Genomic DNA, 17,778 nt, shown 5'->3' with positions numbered 1-17,778 from the left:
TCAGTCTTGGAGTTATCATGCCTCATTGTCCTTTATCACAGCTGCCTCTCCTCCAGATTCTGCAGATCAAATCTGAAAGTTGTATTGGGTTTGCATGGCAAGGTTTTGGTAGTGGGGGGATTACAATGGTGGCTTCTATGAGAAGCTGCTAGAAGCTTCCCCTGTGTCCGACAGAGCCAGTGCCAGCTGGCTCCAAGACGGATCTGCTGCTGGCCAAGGCCGAGGCCATCAGCGACAGTGGTAGTGCCTCTGGGATAACAGATTTAAGAAGGGAAAAAAAGTTGCTGTGGCACAGCAACTGCAGCCAGAGACAGTAGTGAGAACATGCGAGAGAAACAACCCTGCAGACCCCCAGGTCAGTGCAGAAGCAGGGGAGGAGATGCTCCAGGCACTGGAGCAGAGATTCCCCTGTAGCCCGTGGGGAAGACCATGGTGAGGCAGGCTGTCCCCCTGCAGCCCAGGGAGGTACATGGGGGAGCAGATCTCCACCTGCAGCCCGGGGAGGACCCCACACTGGAGCAAGGGGATGCCTGAAGGAGGCTGTGACCCTGTGGGAAGCCCACACTGGAGCAGGCTCCTGGCAGGACCTGTGGCCCCGTGGAGAGAGGAGCCCATGCTGGAGCAGGTTTTCTGGCAGGACTTGTGACCCCATAGGGGAGCCACACTGGAGCAGTCTGTACCTGAAGGACTGCAGCCCATGGAAGGGACCCACCCTGGAGCAGTTCGTGAAGAACTGCAGCCCATGGGAAGGACACACGTTGGAGAAGTTCCTGGATGACTGTCTCCCACAGGAGGAACCACATGCTGGAGCAGGGGAAGAGTGAGGAGAACTCCCCCTTAAGAGGAAGGAGCAGCAGAGACAATGTGTGATGAACTGACCGTAACCCCCATTCCCTGTCCCCCTGTGCTGCTGGGGGAGAGGAGGTAGAGAATTCGGGAATGAAGCTGTGTCCAGGAAGAAGAGAGGGGTGGGGGGAAGGTGTTCTTAAGATTTGGCTTTATTTCTCATTACCCTACTCCAGTCGATTGGTAATAAATTAGGTTAATTTTCCCCAAGTCGAGTCTGTTTTGCCCGTGATGATAATTGGTGAGTGATACCTCCGTGTCCTTATCTTGGCTTACGAGCCCTTTGTTGTATTTTCTCTCCCCTATCCAACTGAGGAGGAGGAGTGATATTGCGGCTTTGGTGGGCACCTGGTGTCCAGCCGGGGTCAACCCACCACAAAAGTGCAGAGAGGTTACTAGATGGGCTAGCAACTCTTTCTGCATTTGTATCTTTGTCTTTTGCATTCAGGGTAGAGATGTCAATAAAGCCTGTCACTTTACAGTCTTGGTCCTTTTGTACCACAGGGTTTTAGAGGTCCACTTTGCACAAGTCTGCCCGTCTGTGCAATTTCATGAGGCGTCATTGCAGAGGGACAGTAGAATCTCACACCAGACAGCATTATTCAGTCAGATGAGCTGCTGTGGTGACCCTGCCAAACTTAAACCGTTCCTTTCCCCTCTCAACATTCACTACTGCACTATTGCCAGATGTTGTTAACTTTGGTTGTCTGGTAGTTTCTATAGCAGCAATGACATTGCAAAGATCCAGTTTCATCTGTAGTCAGTGATGCAATGGAAAAGCTTTAACACTGGTACACTTTATTTTTCTCACCTTGTGATAAATATGTCCTTGGGGTTTCAGTCAGATGGGTTTAGAGAAATGTGTTTACCGTATAAACAAACCTGAGCAAGTAGGCAATGCCAGTTCATAAGAAAAAAATGCATTTAGTTATGTACATAGATGTGTATATTACACTTAGCCAAGATGTTTGTGAAGGTACAGTATAGTGATCTCACAGTATCGCCTTCTATGTAGAAATACCAGAGAAACTCAGAAATTCATCAATGATTAGCAGTGTCTTAATGGCACATCTAACATGGCCTCGTAGGTGAACTGACACTTCTCTCCTACTTACTCTTCTTCCCTTCTGCTTTCATACTTTTTTTCTTTTCATACATGTGCCCCTCATGTGTGACCTGGACATCTCAGATTAGTTACCTTATCTGTTAAGGTGTGCTGAAGGTTGATTTGTACTCACAGAGGTACAATTGTAGTAAATGCCTCATGCATGCCAATAAGGAAGCAAATACTGTTGTCTTCAGAACAGGATTTGAATGCATCCTGTGGTAACACACTGAACAGCAAGAAGTAAAATGTAAACCGGCTGTTCGTTACACAGGTACTAACAGTTGAATGAGGAAGGGATTATGTAATCAAAATAGTGGATGGTGATAATAATTAGTCCTCTTTTTCATGTGAAGTATGATGTAAATTAGTGCTACAAGGGTAGTCTTTATCCTTGAAAATAAAATTCTAGCTCAGCATGTAGGATTGGAAAGCTGGGATCATTATGTACAGAATCTGGCTGTGATATAAAAGACATTAGTGAAAATAATCACTGACTGATTTGCATTTCAGAAAGCAAACCTTTTGTTTCATGTGACATTGGAAGTGTCATGATGAAAAGGTACATTAATATCGCTGTAGATATAAAGGGCTCAGATTTGTTAAGACATGGATAACATACAGCAGATTCTGGTCCCATTGACCGCCCGAGGCTCTGGTTTATGTTAGTCTCTGGAAGCATGCTTATAGACCTCTTGCACTTCTGTAGCGTCTGTAAAAAATAAAATTGCATTTGCTTAAGATGCTTTGTGTCATTCACTTCGAAGGCACAATAAAAGAGAAAAAAATGCAAGTTTCAATTCAAATTAATGTAATGAACAATTTCCATTTCTTTTAAAAGTTCAATAAGAAAAAAAGACTTTCCTGTTTCTTTATCACTGAAGTAATTCAAGATCCCTATTCTTTAAATTTGGTGGCTTAATAGATACATTGATATGCAGATTTTTAACTTCTCATGTATTTTGATCACATAGGATGCGAATCATTACATAATGGGTTTTTTTTGCTATTTTTGCCTGGATGTTTGTCATAGATGTTTCTTTGGTTTGGGTTTTTTCACATTTTGCTCATTTTTCAGGTTCAGAACTTGACATTGCGCAGTCAGAAGTTGGGTGTATTGTCAAGTTCACAGAATGGCCCACCAAAGAGCAGCAGTCAAACTCAGTCATTGTCTCTGTGCCCTAATAAACCTGTAACCAGTTCAAAGGGCAGCCAACCAGATCCCTCAGAAAGCAATAGAAAAGGCGAGAGCCCATCTCCAGAGTGTCGGAGTACACCAGTCACACGGACATCAAGCATACATCACTTAATAACACCAGGTAGGTTGAAAATGGACCTATAAGAAAGTTATTTCAATTAAAGTTTGTATGTTATGGTTCTGTCAGAGTCCAGTGCTGTCTGACCAGGTTCTTAGATATTCCACATGAATAGAGTTTTACGTTTAATAGTAAATTTACTTATTTGTCGATATTGGATGTTACACAGGTTTTTGATTTAGCAGAGCGATACAGCAGTGTTCTTAAATCACAGTACAAGCACAATATAGCAATTGCAAGACACAGTTGAATCACAGTACAAACATGATTCTCATTACTGTTTTTTCTGTATGCTCATTGTTAGGACATGTCATCCCCAATCTTTGGGAAGCAATACGTGGGCTGAAACCACCTCAGGCCTCTTGCTCTTATCAACATCTATTTTGCTGGGGTTGTTTTTTGGTTGTTTTTTTTTTTTTTCTGTCTTGTCTGTGTCATCAGAATGTTCTTATATCAAGTACTTTTGTATTTTGTATTAAGAGGTAAATCAAAACAAGCATGCAGTTGGTTAGATATTGCATGCAATGTAAAAGCCTGTATTTGCATTTTAGCTTCCTTATTTTGAAAGAGTAAGGCTAGTGTAGACAATTGATCTGAATTCTGTGGAATTTAGCTTGGCTTAATGGCAGCTTTTAGAGAAGGAGTAAAACTGCAAGGCAGACATTCCTGAGGCATTGAGCCCTGATGCTCCTAGAACTCACTTCTATAAGGAAAAAATCCATCTTCCCTAGCAGAATAAATAATAAAAAAGGCGACATAAATGAGTTGTTTCTCAAGTGGAAAAGACAAAGCAAGAAGAGGTTTGCATGTGGAGGAAAATATATGTGCGTGCGCTGTATGGAATTACTAGTGAGTCACTGGTTCGCTTGAAGGTGATGTGATATCTCTGGAAGCTGCACTATTTTTAAATTCATACCTTTCAGCATGTGTGTTCAAGTTCAGACAAATACTTTGAAAGATTTTAATTCATACTGAACTCTTGGAATTTTGTTTAGTGTCTTAAAATCAAATTACCTAAACTTTAACTTAGCAGTTTTCAACAAAGCCTGTGGATTGTGACATGCTTATCTCTTTCATTCCAGTCTGTTTCAAAGTAAAGGTTAAATCCATTTAAAGTAGCATGAAATTTTTAAATAAGCAAAGGCTGGATCAGCAATAATCCTAGAACTAGCACCAAAAAGATAAGTTTAGATGCTTTTATATAGAAAGTACATATAGGTGTATATATATGTAAAAAGCATGGCTATGTTCCTTTATTCGTTGCTGCATTTTGCTTTGGAAATTGATATATTACCTTAATAAATGGTTCTTGTGTACTCTATGCTGTCAAAGATGATATTTCTAAACATAGATCCGAAGGGTTGAAGAAGTTGTGGTGGTCTTACTTTAAAAACTTCCTTTCTTTTAATATTTTTATAATGTTCTCTTGACTTAAAGAAATAAATACTAATTGTCACTTTTTTTCCTCCCTCACAGCTTCATATTCTCCATTGCAACCTCATTCTCTAGTAAAACATCAGCAGATCCCACTTCATTCACCACCTCCAAAGATTTCCCATCATCAGCTGATATTGCAACAGCAGCAGCAAGTCCAGCCAATTGCACTTCAGACTCCTTCGGGTCAGGAACCCCCTCCATCACAGCACTGTCTACCGCTCCCAAGCCATGGTCTTCCTCCAGGTCCCAGCAGTGTCCAGTCTCATTGCTCACCTATTCACATCCATCCTCCCCCTCTAACACTATCTCCTACTCCATCCCAGTCAGCTCAGCAGTCAGTAGTGGTATCCCCTCCACCTTCTCACTCCCCTAGTCAATCACCCACAATAATTATTCACCCTCAAGCACTTATCCAGTCACAGGCAAACTCCCTCATGCCAACAGGTCTTCAGCCAGAGCAGACTGTTCCTCAGCAACCTACTACCAATCCAGTTCGACCAATTGCACAGCCGCTTAATCTTCCGTCACATCTTCCACTTCCATCTTCCCCAGCTGTACATATAGGGTCAGTAGATCAGCCCAGCTTAGTTTCCCCAGGCCAACAGATTGTGTCCTCGACACCACACCAGCAATATTCAGCCTTGCAGTCCACACCTATCCCTCTTGCAGCTCCTCCTCAGCTGTCAACATCTTCAACCCAGATTCAACAACTGCCGTTGCAGTCTGTGCAGTCTTTACAAGTGCAGCCTGAAATTCTGTCCCAGGGCCAGGTTTTGGTTCAAAACACTTTGGTTTCTGAGGAAGAACTTCCTGCTGCAGAAGCTTTGGTCCAGCTGCCATTTCAAACTCTTCCACCACCACAGACTGTTGCAGTAAATCTTCAGGTGCAGCCATCGGTACCAATTGAAACTCCAGTGGTAAGTGGTAATATTGTAGTCCTTTATTCTTTATCCTTGGCTTCTCTGAAGAGTTGTAAATCTGGCCCATTGACTTCAGAGGGAGCTAAACGAGGTGCTAGACAGAGAACAAGAAGAAACCTGTTGATTACAGAAACAAGTTTTAAGAAAACAGACATTTTCCTTGTGATTTGCTTTTTGGCTTTTTGTAATGGATCATCAGTCAAGACTATCAACCAAAAATCATGAAAGTGCAATTTTGGGGCCTCAGATCTTATTTCTTAATGAAATTGCAGCATATCTAAAGTTAAAAAAGCAAGTAAATATATGTCAATGCTTTTGTCAAAATGAATTTTAATAAATATACCGTATGGACCGTAAGCTTTTACCTGTTTACCTCTTTATGTTAATACAAATATAGGCAATCAACATTTTGAGTAGGAGAATCATCTGTATACTAGGCGCGAAGGTGTGTAGAAGATTATTAAGATGATAGAGTTCTGGATAATTAATTTTGTACTAACATCAAAAAGATCCTCTTCATAAAAGAATAGGGGAATTTTTGATGCTGTCTTGGTGTTCCCCATCACTGCCATTTAATTTAGTTCAGTGTTAGTCTCAGACATCTACAGTTTGTAACTGAAGATTCCAGCTTCACTCACACTGAACTAAAATCATGTGCAGTGAAATATCAGTGAAATAAAATGATATGCAAATAATGCTGACATTTAAGGTGGCATTTAATGGTAACATGCTAATGAGATTAATGTAAGTAAAAGAATCAACAGCTCTTGTAGGCTTTTTTGAGACTACCAACAGGGTAAGGAGGAAGGTGTGCTGTTTAATTTATATTAAGAGGGTAATAATCTCAACTTCCTGATATTTCATGTAGAAATTCAGCAAAAGAGTAGAAGCTAGGTTTGCTTTTGGCAAGGTGGTGTTCTACATCCTCATCTGCTAAACTGACTTGTCAGTAATTCATGTAAATTTACTTTAATAGTTTTGAGGAAAATACTTCATGATCTCTTATAACCACTAATGCTTGATAGTCTTAGTGTACTCTTCTGAAATACTCAGTTTGATTACGCTGCTGTATAAGATAGAGAACAATTTGCAGACTTGTCATTATGTTATAAAGCTTGCATTTTACAGAAGTGTTTAAATAGCCACAAATGTGTGTGCAAATAAAAATACAGTAAACTATAAAGATAAGATATTGAAAAAGTCAAGTTCTCTGATCTGTTTGATAGAACTATACCTCTTCATATTTTGCTATTTGTACCAAATAATTTTGCTCTTGTAGACATTATGATGCCCCCATAGTTCATTGTTTTGTATGCAGTTTGGAAACTAGTATTTTATTAGGAGATCAGCATATTTTAACTGGTAATTTATTTTAAAAGCTATTTATGTAACTCTTTTAAGGTATTAAGGTAGAATGGAAATCTCTCTAAAGCAATAGTTTGTTGGATGCAGATTTACCAAGTGGAGAATGTATGTGAAGAAGAGATGCCTGAGGAATCAGATTGTGTCCATATGGCTAGAACACCTACGCCACCCACTCTGTCTCCACCAGCCATAACCTTGGGGAATGGAGAGACACTTAATTCAGAAGATCCTTTGTCAGGTGAGAACAAATGTCAAACTAAGGTAGCTGTTCTTCTTAGAAACTTCTACTAGTTATTGATGTTTTAAAATAAAAATCTATTATTTTGATCTTTTCTGTAATTTAGTGGTATCATTTTTTAAGTAAAACAAACTATATGAAATGTATTAGAAATCCATGTGATAGAACGAATAATTCAGTCCCGAAGGTGTAGCTTATATACATATTTGGATAACATGTAGCATGGAAAATGCTTATTTGAGCTCTTTAGCATGTACTTTTATACTAAAATCTTGACAGGGGTGTCAGTCTCCAGTTAATCTTTAAGTGATAGCTGTGTGATATGGGCAAAATATGCTGACTGGTCTGGTGTGAAGATTGATTTTGCAGGATCAGGGTCAGCAATCAGAAGTTGCTGTTGGAATGGTTGACTGCAGTGTATGATTCTTTTTGGCACCATTTTTTTATATGCCACAGTGAAACAAAATTCTCAGGTACTTTTTAAGGTCCAAATCTCCCCGTAGGGGAAATGGAGTATTCAGAGAGTTCCCTGAAATAAAACTCAATAGCAACGAAGCTACTATTAAGCAGGCATCCTTTATTACAGCACTGGGCAGCACTGGGGATGAGTCCACCACGACTGCTCCAACGATTGGGTGAACCTTTAGAGGGTTATATACATTAAAGCTATACATATTCATAGAATTTCTGAGAACTTATTTCCATAAACAGGTTTTCCTGGTTTTTGAGAACTCATTAATATATGTAAATGTCTGATCTGCATGCGGAGTCATCTTCTTTTGTTGGTCTTTTGGGGTCCTCTGGTGGTCTTCGATAATCTTCATCACCTGTCCGCTAGTTGACCTCTTCCTCGGATTCTGTGCAGGGGCACATTTTACATGTTTGGATAGCTTATCCTAAAGAATGTTCGTGGGCAACTCTACTATCTATTCTTCCTTGATTAACATCCTTTTGATGCAAACCATACTGACAAACTAAGCTAATTTATCTGAAAAAGGGCTTAAGGTTATTGTTATCTTCTCAGAGGACAGAAGGAAACATACCTTTATTTACAACATCCCCTTGTCCTTGGGGCTTTAACCCTTTCAACAGTAAGGAGCTGTTCTAATGAAAATTTTTCTTCAGTGAATTTTAAGATATACATGCCTGTATCAATTGTTGTCCTGCAAACTAATGTAACTTCCACAATGTGCTAAATATACAAATATATACTCTCTCTCTATAGTATAGAGTGTGTATGTATATATGCTATGCATATAACTGGGTGCTTAGTGCCTTGATGTTGTATATACTTGTGACCCTGCAGGTTACTGAGGCTCAAAGCATCCCTGAAAATAAATTCTTTCTTCAGAAATACCTCAGCTGCTCACTCTTAAGAATCCAATGTTTGAAAATACTGGTTTCTGCTTTTGACTTAGGATTTGTGATTTGTGTAGGTAATTAATAGCCAAGTATGCTTATAGTTTGTAGCTACTGAGTAAAGGAAAATGTTTACATGAGAACTATTCATTTGTGGAAATAGTCTGTCAAGGAAGAACATCTTGTTTTGAAGGTAAAAACTGTAAACCATAGGGAAAAGCACGTGTTACAAGATGATGGGTGCAGAGATGGGTGCGTTTATCACCGCTTATTTCTAGAATTCTGAGCCAATGGTTGGACATAAGTGACAAAAACATAACGTAGTTTGTTACTTTTTTTCAGAACATGGGGGACTACCTTCAGTGACATCATCAGTCAGTGCCTCAGTAATTAAATCTCCGTCTGATCCTTCACATGCCTCTATTCCACCACCACCTCTTTTGCTTCCAGCAGCAACAACAAGGAGCAACAGCACATCAATGCCCAATAGCATTCCTAGCCTAGAAAATAAACCTCCACAGGCTATTGTTAAACCACAGATCCTGACCCATGTTATTGAAGGCTTTGTGATTCAGGAGGGGTTAGAGCCGTTCCCTGTAAGTGTAAAAGTTGCTATGAATTTTTTTACTGCTAATTTTTGAAACAAACTATTTTTAAGGGTGATGTTATTTGTGGCTAGTAGCTATTTAGATCTTGAATAATTTTTCAAATGTTGGTTTTGACCTTTTTTCCACTGATTGGTAACCTGTTTCTTACAGCATTCAGTATACTTGTATACTGTTTTTATTGTCTTACATATGTAGTCAGAATTCATGTTACTGTTTGGCCTGCCAGTATCACTGGATGACAAGGTTCTAAATGAAAACAGAGACAGAGTTGAGTAGATAGGCTATACGCGGAGATAACTACAGAGAGTGATTTTAGGCTACCATTTGCAATAACTTTGGTTTATGTTTGTCTGTCTTATAGATAACTTAAGTGATAATTTAAATGTGTGAGATGAGTCTGTGTTAAAATTCTAAAATGTTAACATTTTGTTGTTTAAAGCACTGGCAAGCCCCTTATTGAGCTTGGTGTGATTAGTACTATATCTGGTAAGAATTACTGTTGAAGACTTTTAAATCCGCAAATGGACAGTTTGAAACCTATAAGCCTGCCTTATTAACTAATTTAATGTGTCTCTCATTTTCCTATTTCTTCACTTCTCTAGAAATAATGTGTTTCTTCCTTTGTTAAATGTAATTGCAAACTCTGCAGAGCCAGGAGTGAGTCTTTGTTTTTGCTTGAGAAATGGTATTTAGAGCTTTGGTGCTGTATCATAATGATTCATTGGTACGGAATAGAAACTGTGATTCTAGTCTCAGTTACAGCTGCTAAGTCACAAATACTATTTTCAATTATTTATTGTTCAGTTAATCACTGTTGCTTTGCTTTTATTGCAATAGGTAAGTCGTTCATCTTTGCTGGTAGAACAGCCTGCAGAAAAAAGATTGCTAGTGGAGGGTCAAATCATGAGTGTTGTGTGTGTTGAATCAGACTTGCAGAATACAAAACATGCAGACAACTCATCGGACACAGAGATAGAGGATATGATTGCAGAAGGTTTGTAGTTTTTGTTTAAATACCCATTTTTTTTCCCCTGCAGTTCTGTATGTATTACAGAATCCCATCCTGTCTGTACTTCTGGAATCTTTCTCCAGCCTTTACACTATCTCTAATAGAAACTATTTTCAAGTGTTTTTTACTAGCTGCACATCATAACAGCAGTTGCTGTAGATGCACACAAATGTCAAGAACCTATGCACTTGTCCTGCTTAAGAATACAGTGGTCTTAGGCAAAACTCATGGGCTAAATTGAGTTCCCCATGCAGTACCTGACATAATCACCATCATGGATTTTTTAGAACTTGGCAATCAACTATTTTGGCTGTGTTACACCACTATTACTGTTCAAGCCCAAATGTAGGTAGCCTCATGAGTGATGTGAAATGACAATTAAACCATGGCCTGGCCCAGGAAATCCAAGTTCTTCTTCTTTAGCTCACATTTTTGTATAAATTCATCCAAGATTTGAAACTCCAGATTTTTTCAGCCACCTCTGTATTTTCTCTTCCACAGCTTGAGCAATTGCACAGGAGCTGTTTTTGGTGATCTGTTTGAATTTGTCTTAATGCAACTCTTAGTTTCATTCTTTTAAAATAGTTCTTTTCCCTCTTTCATTATCAAAACTGTAGCGAGCAGGTTAAGAAGGGACAAATAGAGTGCCTTCTACTGCCACAGGTCTGCATCAGGCAAGGGGCTAGAAAATGCCAAGACAGCGTGTCCTGAGCAGTAGCAAGTGTCATCATAGCTGTGCTTCAACTGCTTCCTGCTCTAGGCATTGTAAATTGTCATTTAATTAAAACAGTCCATCCCCCTGATCTTTTCTCACTGGAACTTTTGAGATAGCAACACCAATGGCAGTTTGTTAGTTACTGTGGTTTCTGCCCTGATGAATGGTACTGAAGTGCAATAGGGAAGTTGGCTGCATCTGTTGTGTATCTCAGCAAACAAATTAGCTCAAAACTCAGTCTTTTAGATTATTAGATTCTGATACATTATTTTTTTACTGCAGTGATTTATATCCATTACTGCTTATAAGTCTATTGGGTCAGACCCTAGTCAAGGATTGCAGACAAGGTAAAAAGCTTGCTTTAGAAAGCATTTTGAATTCAAGAAGAGTATTTGTTGGTAGTGAAGTCAAGTAAACATGGTTGGAATTTTTGCTTACCTGATTTACTTTACCGCTCAGGCAATATGTATCTCTGCTTAAAATTAAGAGTGTATTTTTACTTGCAGCACTGATTTTTAGTAGAAGCTGGATTAGCTTGGAAGGACATCACTGAAAGGAAATATTGATGGGTTGCAGTCCTCCTACGTGTTGATATAACATCTGTGCAAAGAAGTCAGAAACTGTGGAAATAGTGCCTGAAAATGAAACATAAAACAGGATATCCTGAATTATGGCTAATTATATGATTGCATTTACTAGTATATCTCAGTATAGTACAGAGCCCTGCATTTTGCAGTAACAGCGTAGTTTAGGCAGTGGCAGACATTTGAAGTGCTTTACTTTGTAACTGTAACTTTCTTTTGATTCTGTTGTGATTAAGTTGTCTACATAGAAAAATGAAGAAACAATTTTTACAGAGTAAATTTTTTAAAATATATTACACAATATTCTACTGTAAAATAATTCGAGGCCCATACTTTATTTTTCACAAACCTTCACATAGGCATAGCAGACTAAATTTTAGAAGGCAGGCATCTGGCATATTAGTAGTGGAGGCTTGCAGTGTGACTGGAAGTTTTCTAAACCTTTGTTTCATTTAATTTAAAATTGCTGTTATTTGTTTGGTCTCCCAGTAAGGGCTTCCGTTTAACCAGTTCTTTGAGAGGGAAGTCCAGTGACATGAAAGCATCAAGCACAAGAGGCTTTAAAAAAAAAAAGTAATCGGGTAAATTGCATGACTTGTTTGACTTTTTTTTGTTATTTTACAGCTCAATGGAGTTATATTACTTTTATATACAGAAAATGAGATGTGTAAATCTCTTAGGTCATGACTGTGCTTAGTAAATCGCTTCATAAATTGCTATTAAATGAACTTGCTTTCTTGATAAGACTACAGCTTTTTTTTTTTTCAATACCTTGTTTCACCCAATATATTTCAAACAAAAGAAACTTCTTGCCATCTGGTGTATCTTCTAGACTATGTGAAGCTCTGTTTGCAATAGTTATTTTGCCCTTAATTTGTTACAGTAGATCTTAATTCAGTTTTCTTTTCAATGGCATTCCCTAAGAACTTTTCAGTATTAACACTATGTTGTTTCTCAGATTTCAAACAGCTTGTCTGTTGTTTTATGGAATTATTCAAATGTGCATGGTTTTGGTTTTAGTTATTGTTCCTCACAGCTGGTGTTAGGTTTATGTACACAATGTGCAGCTACTCATTAGATGAACTAGTAAGAAGCATCCAGCATTGAGAGACATCCGCATATGCAGAAGTTGAGCAAAGGAGATTTTCTGATGCTAAACCAGGGTATGGTATGGTTGCATGTATGGTAGAAACACCTAATATGCAAAAGAAAAGGCTTTTAGCATCAATTTTCGCTTCGCTCTGTTGTCACTTTTTTCCACATAGCATGACCTGGGTTGGGAGCGAGGGGTGTTTTGGATTTTTTTAGAGAGAGTGTGATTTATTTGAAGGTTGCATTTCTGGTATTTAACTTCAGTTGTAAGGTTGGTCAGATCTGGTATGTCTCCCATTGCCAGTTTTTACTTCTTGTGTGATACCAACTTACTAAGTTGGAGACTTGCAACATGGTAATTTTCAGTCTGACACTGCTGGAGTATTTGTTGATTTCAGTTATGTCTTTGAGTCCTGATGCATCAGATTAGTTATTCAAATACTCTGTTCAGCATTTTCAGCCCTTTGCTGCACTAGTGCTTTTTTGTTACTTTGTCAGTACAATAGTTAGTGTTAGCAAGCAGTTTAGTGAGTTAACATTGCTATAACAGACTTTTACAAATTCATAGTTAAAATCTTTCAATTTAATATCAATTGATACCTGCATTTGCATTAGCTGGCATCAGAGTTTAACAAAGTGTTTAGAACAAAAGCTAGTTTGCAATTTTTGCAACTAATTGTGTAAAATGAAAAGTATGAACACAGAAGGTGAATAGCAAGAGGCAAACTATATGAAACAGTGACGTGTATAAATTAGAAATGTGGAAAAAATGTATGTTTGTTTAGTCCTCTGAATTTTTGAGCAATGTATTTTGTCTGTGATTGCAGCCATGTGGCACGCAGTTCTTTTACTTAACCTGAATGACCGCAAAATGTTGCATTTCAGTTCGTGCCAGTTTCACTTCTTCTCTCCTTATGATGTATTTCACAGATAGTGCATGGGGATAAGTTTATTTTTTGGTTGTGGCTTTTTTTTATTCCATGCCAGAAGTCAAGTTGGTTTGCAGATATGGAGACATTATTCTAAACTATGTACAAACCATGCTCTACCCATGAAATACACTTCCAGCAGAAGAGAGCATAGACATTCAGTATGTGACATGTATGCTGCCTTGTTGCCTTGTACTGCCTTCTTTTGGGCTTTTCTATTTTTTCTTTCACTGATCCTTCTGTCAGCTGGTGTTTGAATTCTTCACAAGGAACAGGAAAAGTGCCTCCTCATCTCACCAATAACAGAAAAATACTCTGCAACAGTAGACTGTAGATTGGTAGATGCTATAGTCCTTTTCTTTCTTATATGCAGCTTATCTTTTTAATAGATAAGATTCAGTGTTTTACTTGCTTTCACAAGTCCCTTTGGTTGTAGCGGTTGCTTATTCAAAGAAAGTATTTTAAAAGGTTAATGCATTATCTCATTACAGGAGAGCTTGAATTTAGACTGTGGAATGCCTGGTTGTCTTAATGAACTTTTTATAGGCAATTCATGAGGGCTGTAACACTTTTTAATTGTTTGCTATGTTTGAGGGCATACTTGCTCATGGATGACTTGAAATTTAACAAAAAAGCTGATTAAGTTCATTGAATAACTTAATTGAAGGTTCAGTAAGGTTCAGTTTGCTCAAGATGTTTTCTATAGAGAATGAAATCTGTGACTTGCTTAGCTTTGCATAATTTCCTCTTAATCAAAGTATTTAATTAAATGTGTTAGATATTTCAAACTCTTCTGCCTGCCTGCTTGAGATGAGAAATTTGAACATAATTTTGTGTCATTGAAACTGACTTCTTTATGCCTCACTCCTTTCTTTAGAGGGACTGGATGAAATTGAAAATGATCTTCTGAAGTGTGAATTTTGTGGAAAAATGGGATATTCTAATAAGTTTCTACGGTCAAAAAGATTCTGCTCCACATCCTGTGCCAAAAGGTACTCTGTCTAGTTATTGCTTATCATTATCTGGTGAATGGAATAGCACCCAAATAGTATCTGATGTTGAAAAATAAAGAAACAGTAAAACATGACTGCCTTCTACCCGAATTTGCAGAATATACGGGTACAAAGGACTATGGTAGATTATATTTCAAGAAGATAGACAAAGGAAATTACAGTAAAATCATGAACTTCTTTCCAGAGGGTGCTGTGAGTGCTCTTGGGCTTATGGGAAGGTGATGGGTATCATGGAAAAGAAATCCATTAAGGGTTACTAAGTGTTTGGAAATTGGTGCAGTGGTTCACGGGCCACAAATGGTTACATATTTCTCATATTCTTATTGTCTTTCCCTTGATGTTGGGCAATGTCAGAGAAAGAATGCTGGGCTAGGTGGGCTTTCTTTATAGTTTTGTGTGATGCTGGTGGAAATAAACCCACTCAGTTTATCTTGGCATAATTGAAATGCCACATAGACAAAAAACATTCTTAAATGTTTTTAGCAACAACGTAAAAATTCTTTATTTGTATACAGTAAAATAGAAATATTCATAAACATAAATAATTTAGTGTTTTCTAAAGCTTCTCCTTTCTTGAAAAGAATAAGTGATGCCATTTGCTTGTAGGTGGTTGGCAGAGGAAAACAGCTAGTTTCTATTTCTCTTTGGGTTTATATGCTGTGTTTGTTTTGGTTTGGTTAAGAGAGGAAGAATTCATAGTCAACATCTGAATGTAAAATTTTCCATCATTACAGCTGGAAAATTGATATTCAATCCCAGATGTTTTAGAAATGGGGAATAGTTTCCCATTTCTAATCACCACTTAGTTCTTTTTTTTTTTTTGCATCAGTGTCAGTGTGCCTTGAGACCACCTTTCTCTTACGTCTGCTGTTTTTTTAATCCCCAGTGTGAGACATTTCCATTTTCAGTAGTGGGAATGTATACATTTGATTTGGTACTTGTTGGGACTTCTATCATGGAAAATTTTTAAGAATGGGAAAGGCTGACATCTTCCAGGGAAGATAGAGATATATTTGATCTTGCATCAAGACAAGGGGTTTGAGTAAATGGCCTTTGAGATACCTTTCTCTTATATTTGTGACACCTGTTGTTATCTTTGATTAGGCAGCATTTCTGTAGACAAAAATGTAATTTTATTGTTACTTGATTGAATGCAGTCCAAAAAACTATTAGTGCATTATTGAGTATATCTTACTTCTTTAGGCACAGCCTTAGTTGCACTAAGAAATTTGGGCTGTTTACATCAGACAAGACCAGTCGCTGGAATCGGAAATCAGATAGCCAAAGTCTTGGGCGACGCGGGCGTCGACCGAGTGGCCCTGATGGGGCGTCACGAGATCATTTTCTTAGACAGGTCTGTGGAATATTTGCTTAAAACTATGGCATTGTTTTGGGAATTATAAATAAATTATAATACTGTAGTGTATTTGTACTACGTTTTCCAGCTTCCAATTACTTATCCATCTGCAGAAGAAGATACAGCTTCTCATGAAGATGCTGTTCCAGCTGCCATGACCACGCGTCTGCGAAGACAGAGTGAAAGAGAGAGGGAACGTGAACTTAGGGAACTAAGAATTAGGAAGATGCCAGAGAGCATTGACTTGTTACCAGTGGTGCAAGCTGACCCATCAGTATGGACTGTTGATGAAGTTTGGGCCTTCATACATTCTTTGCCTGGTATGTGCAATGACTTCTTCCATCTGTTTTAACAGTAAAGCTCCTTGCTTTTTAGCATTGGTGTGATGGGGAAGTGGTGTGGTAACAGCACTAGTGTACTCGTTAGTTGGTGATAGAAACTGGAATGTGATTTCTTTCCTCTTGCTTGTTCCTTCAGCACAAATCTCATGTTGATAGAACTAGTCCCACTTCTGCTGTTGCACCCCAGCTGATGGAGATTAGAGCTGTTCCTTCAGTCTGATTTCTCTCAAGAGGTCAGTAGAGAGATCAGACACACTTCCTCCCCTTTACATTTCTTTCTTCTCTTCCCTCCTCACTTGCTGCTTATTCAGTAGAAGAAGCAAGAAGGGAGTTATTTTCCTTTATACAACTGAAAAATTTGAAAGACCTGTCATGATATGTCATTAAAAAAGAATAAACAAATTTCTTCTATAAAGCTAAATTTTGTTTTGCATAGCTTTGCTCAGTAACTGAAATGCAGAGAACTTCTGCATACAGTCTCTGCATACAGTCTCTGCATACAGTCTCTGCATACAGTCTCTGCATACAGTCTCTGCATACAGTCTCTGCATACTGTTAGACACAGTCTGTTCTCAGAAGAAAATAATGTTGTTTCTACTTATTCACAAACCTTTTTTCTAGCTCAGTATTAACAGTTACCTTTATATCATCTTCAGGTTATTTGGTATTTATTTATCATTTCCTAACTATCATAAGCTGTAAAGTTTCACTCCCCTCTTTCTCCCAAGGATACCATTCTGTCTGATCAGATACTGTAATCCTTCCAGGTAACAAGGTAGGTCTCCATAATAGCAGTCATACAAAAATTTTTGTTCCTTACCCATGTAACTCAATGTCAAAACATTGAAACACAGGTTAAGTTTGTTCCTAATTTTCTAGTTTAGAAATGCTAAACCATTTTTCTGTGTATCCCATTAGGTTAATAACCTGTAAGGAATGTATCTTCATTGCGAAGTCACGCACGTGGGTTTTGACAGTTAATCTTCTATAAAGTAGGTCAGGTAAAGAATTGAGTAAGGGATGTCTTAAATCAGCAGAGGTCATCCTTGCAGTACCTTTCTTCTGCTGGTTTATAAATTTCAAGTAAGTTACACTATATGCTTCTGGGAACCTGTAGTGATGTCTGTAAAAACAAGCAAAGCTCCTTAAATTTAAGACACGGTCATTCATATTTCTGTACTTTAGCTGTGTTACTGGAGTATGACTGTATCACTGCTGGTTTTAGTTACTATTTTTATAGATCTGAGGCTCTAGTTAACTCAATACCTTCCGGATCCCAGGTTCTGCAAAAGAATAAATGATAGTTCCTTTATAGGAAACTTAAAGTACCACATAAACACGATTCCCTTGCAAGTATGAAAACAAAAATATTATTCTTAACATGTGGTTTCCATTTTGAACCCATTCCTTGTAGAATGTTTCACCAGCTGCTGGATCTGGGTTTTTTTATGTTCCATAAACAAGGTAATCTTTGATTTTAAACAAACTTCATATTTTTCTGTATTTAATGAAAAATTATTGTAATTACTCATTCCCATCCACAT

At 38.1% G+C, this 17,778-nt stretch overlaps 1 protein-coding gene across 10 annotated transcripts in view; it reads left to right on the top strand.

Annotated features, from left to right (window-relative positions):
- PHC3 (polyhomeotic homolog 3) overlaps nucleotides 1-17,778 on the top strand; it is a 39,257-nt gene that overhangs the window by 10,290 nt on the left and 11,189 nt on the right. For 6 of the 10 annotated variants that reach the window (XM_075031368.1, XM_075031367.1, XM_075031366.1 and 3 more), the window contains 8 exons: nucleotides 3,030-3,270; nucleotides 4,744-5,621; nucleotides 7,077-7,227; nucleotides 8,929-9,182; nucleotides 10,032-10,188; nucleotides 14,401-14,515; nucleotides 15,740-15,890; nucleotides 15,982-16,213. In XM_075031368.1, the coding sequence (XP_074887469.1) occupies nucleotides 3,030-3,270; nucleotides 4,744-5,621; nucleotides 7,077-7,227; nucleotides 8,929-9,182; nucleotides 10,032-10,188; nucleotides 14,401-14,515; nucleotides 15,740-15,890; nucleotides 15,982-16,213 (2,179 nt within the window). Of the gene's footprint in view, nucleotides 1-3,029; nucleotides 3,271-4,743; nucleotides 5,622-7,076; nucleotides 7,228-8,928; nucleotides 9,183-10,031; nucleotides 10,189-14,400; nucleotides 14,516-15,739; nucleotides 15,891-15,981; nucleotides 16,214-16,370; nucleotides 16,468-17,778 lie in introns of all 10 variants that reach the window. The other 4 variants (XR_012650898.1, XR_012650899.1, XR_012650901.1 and 1 more) reach the window with 4 other exon arrangements.

The sequence above is a fragment of the Buteo buteo genome, chromosome 7, assembly GCF_964188355.1.
Source record: "Buteo buteo chromosome 7, bButBut1.hap1.1, whole genome shotgun sequence".
In the NCBI taxonomy this organism is placed as follows: Eukaryota; Metazoa; Chordata; class Aves; order Accipitriformes; family Accipitridae; genus Buteo; species Buteo buteo.
This window is presented reverse-complemented; position numbering and strand designations above follow the sequence as displayed.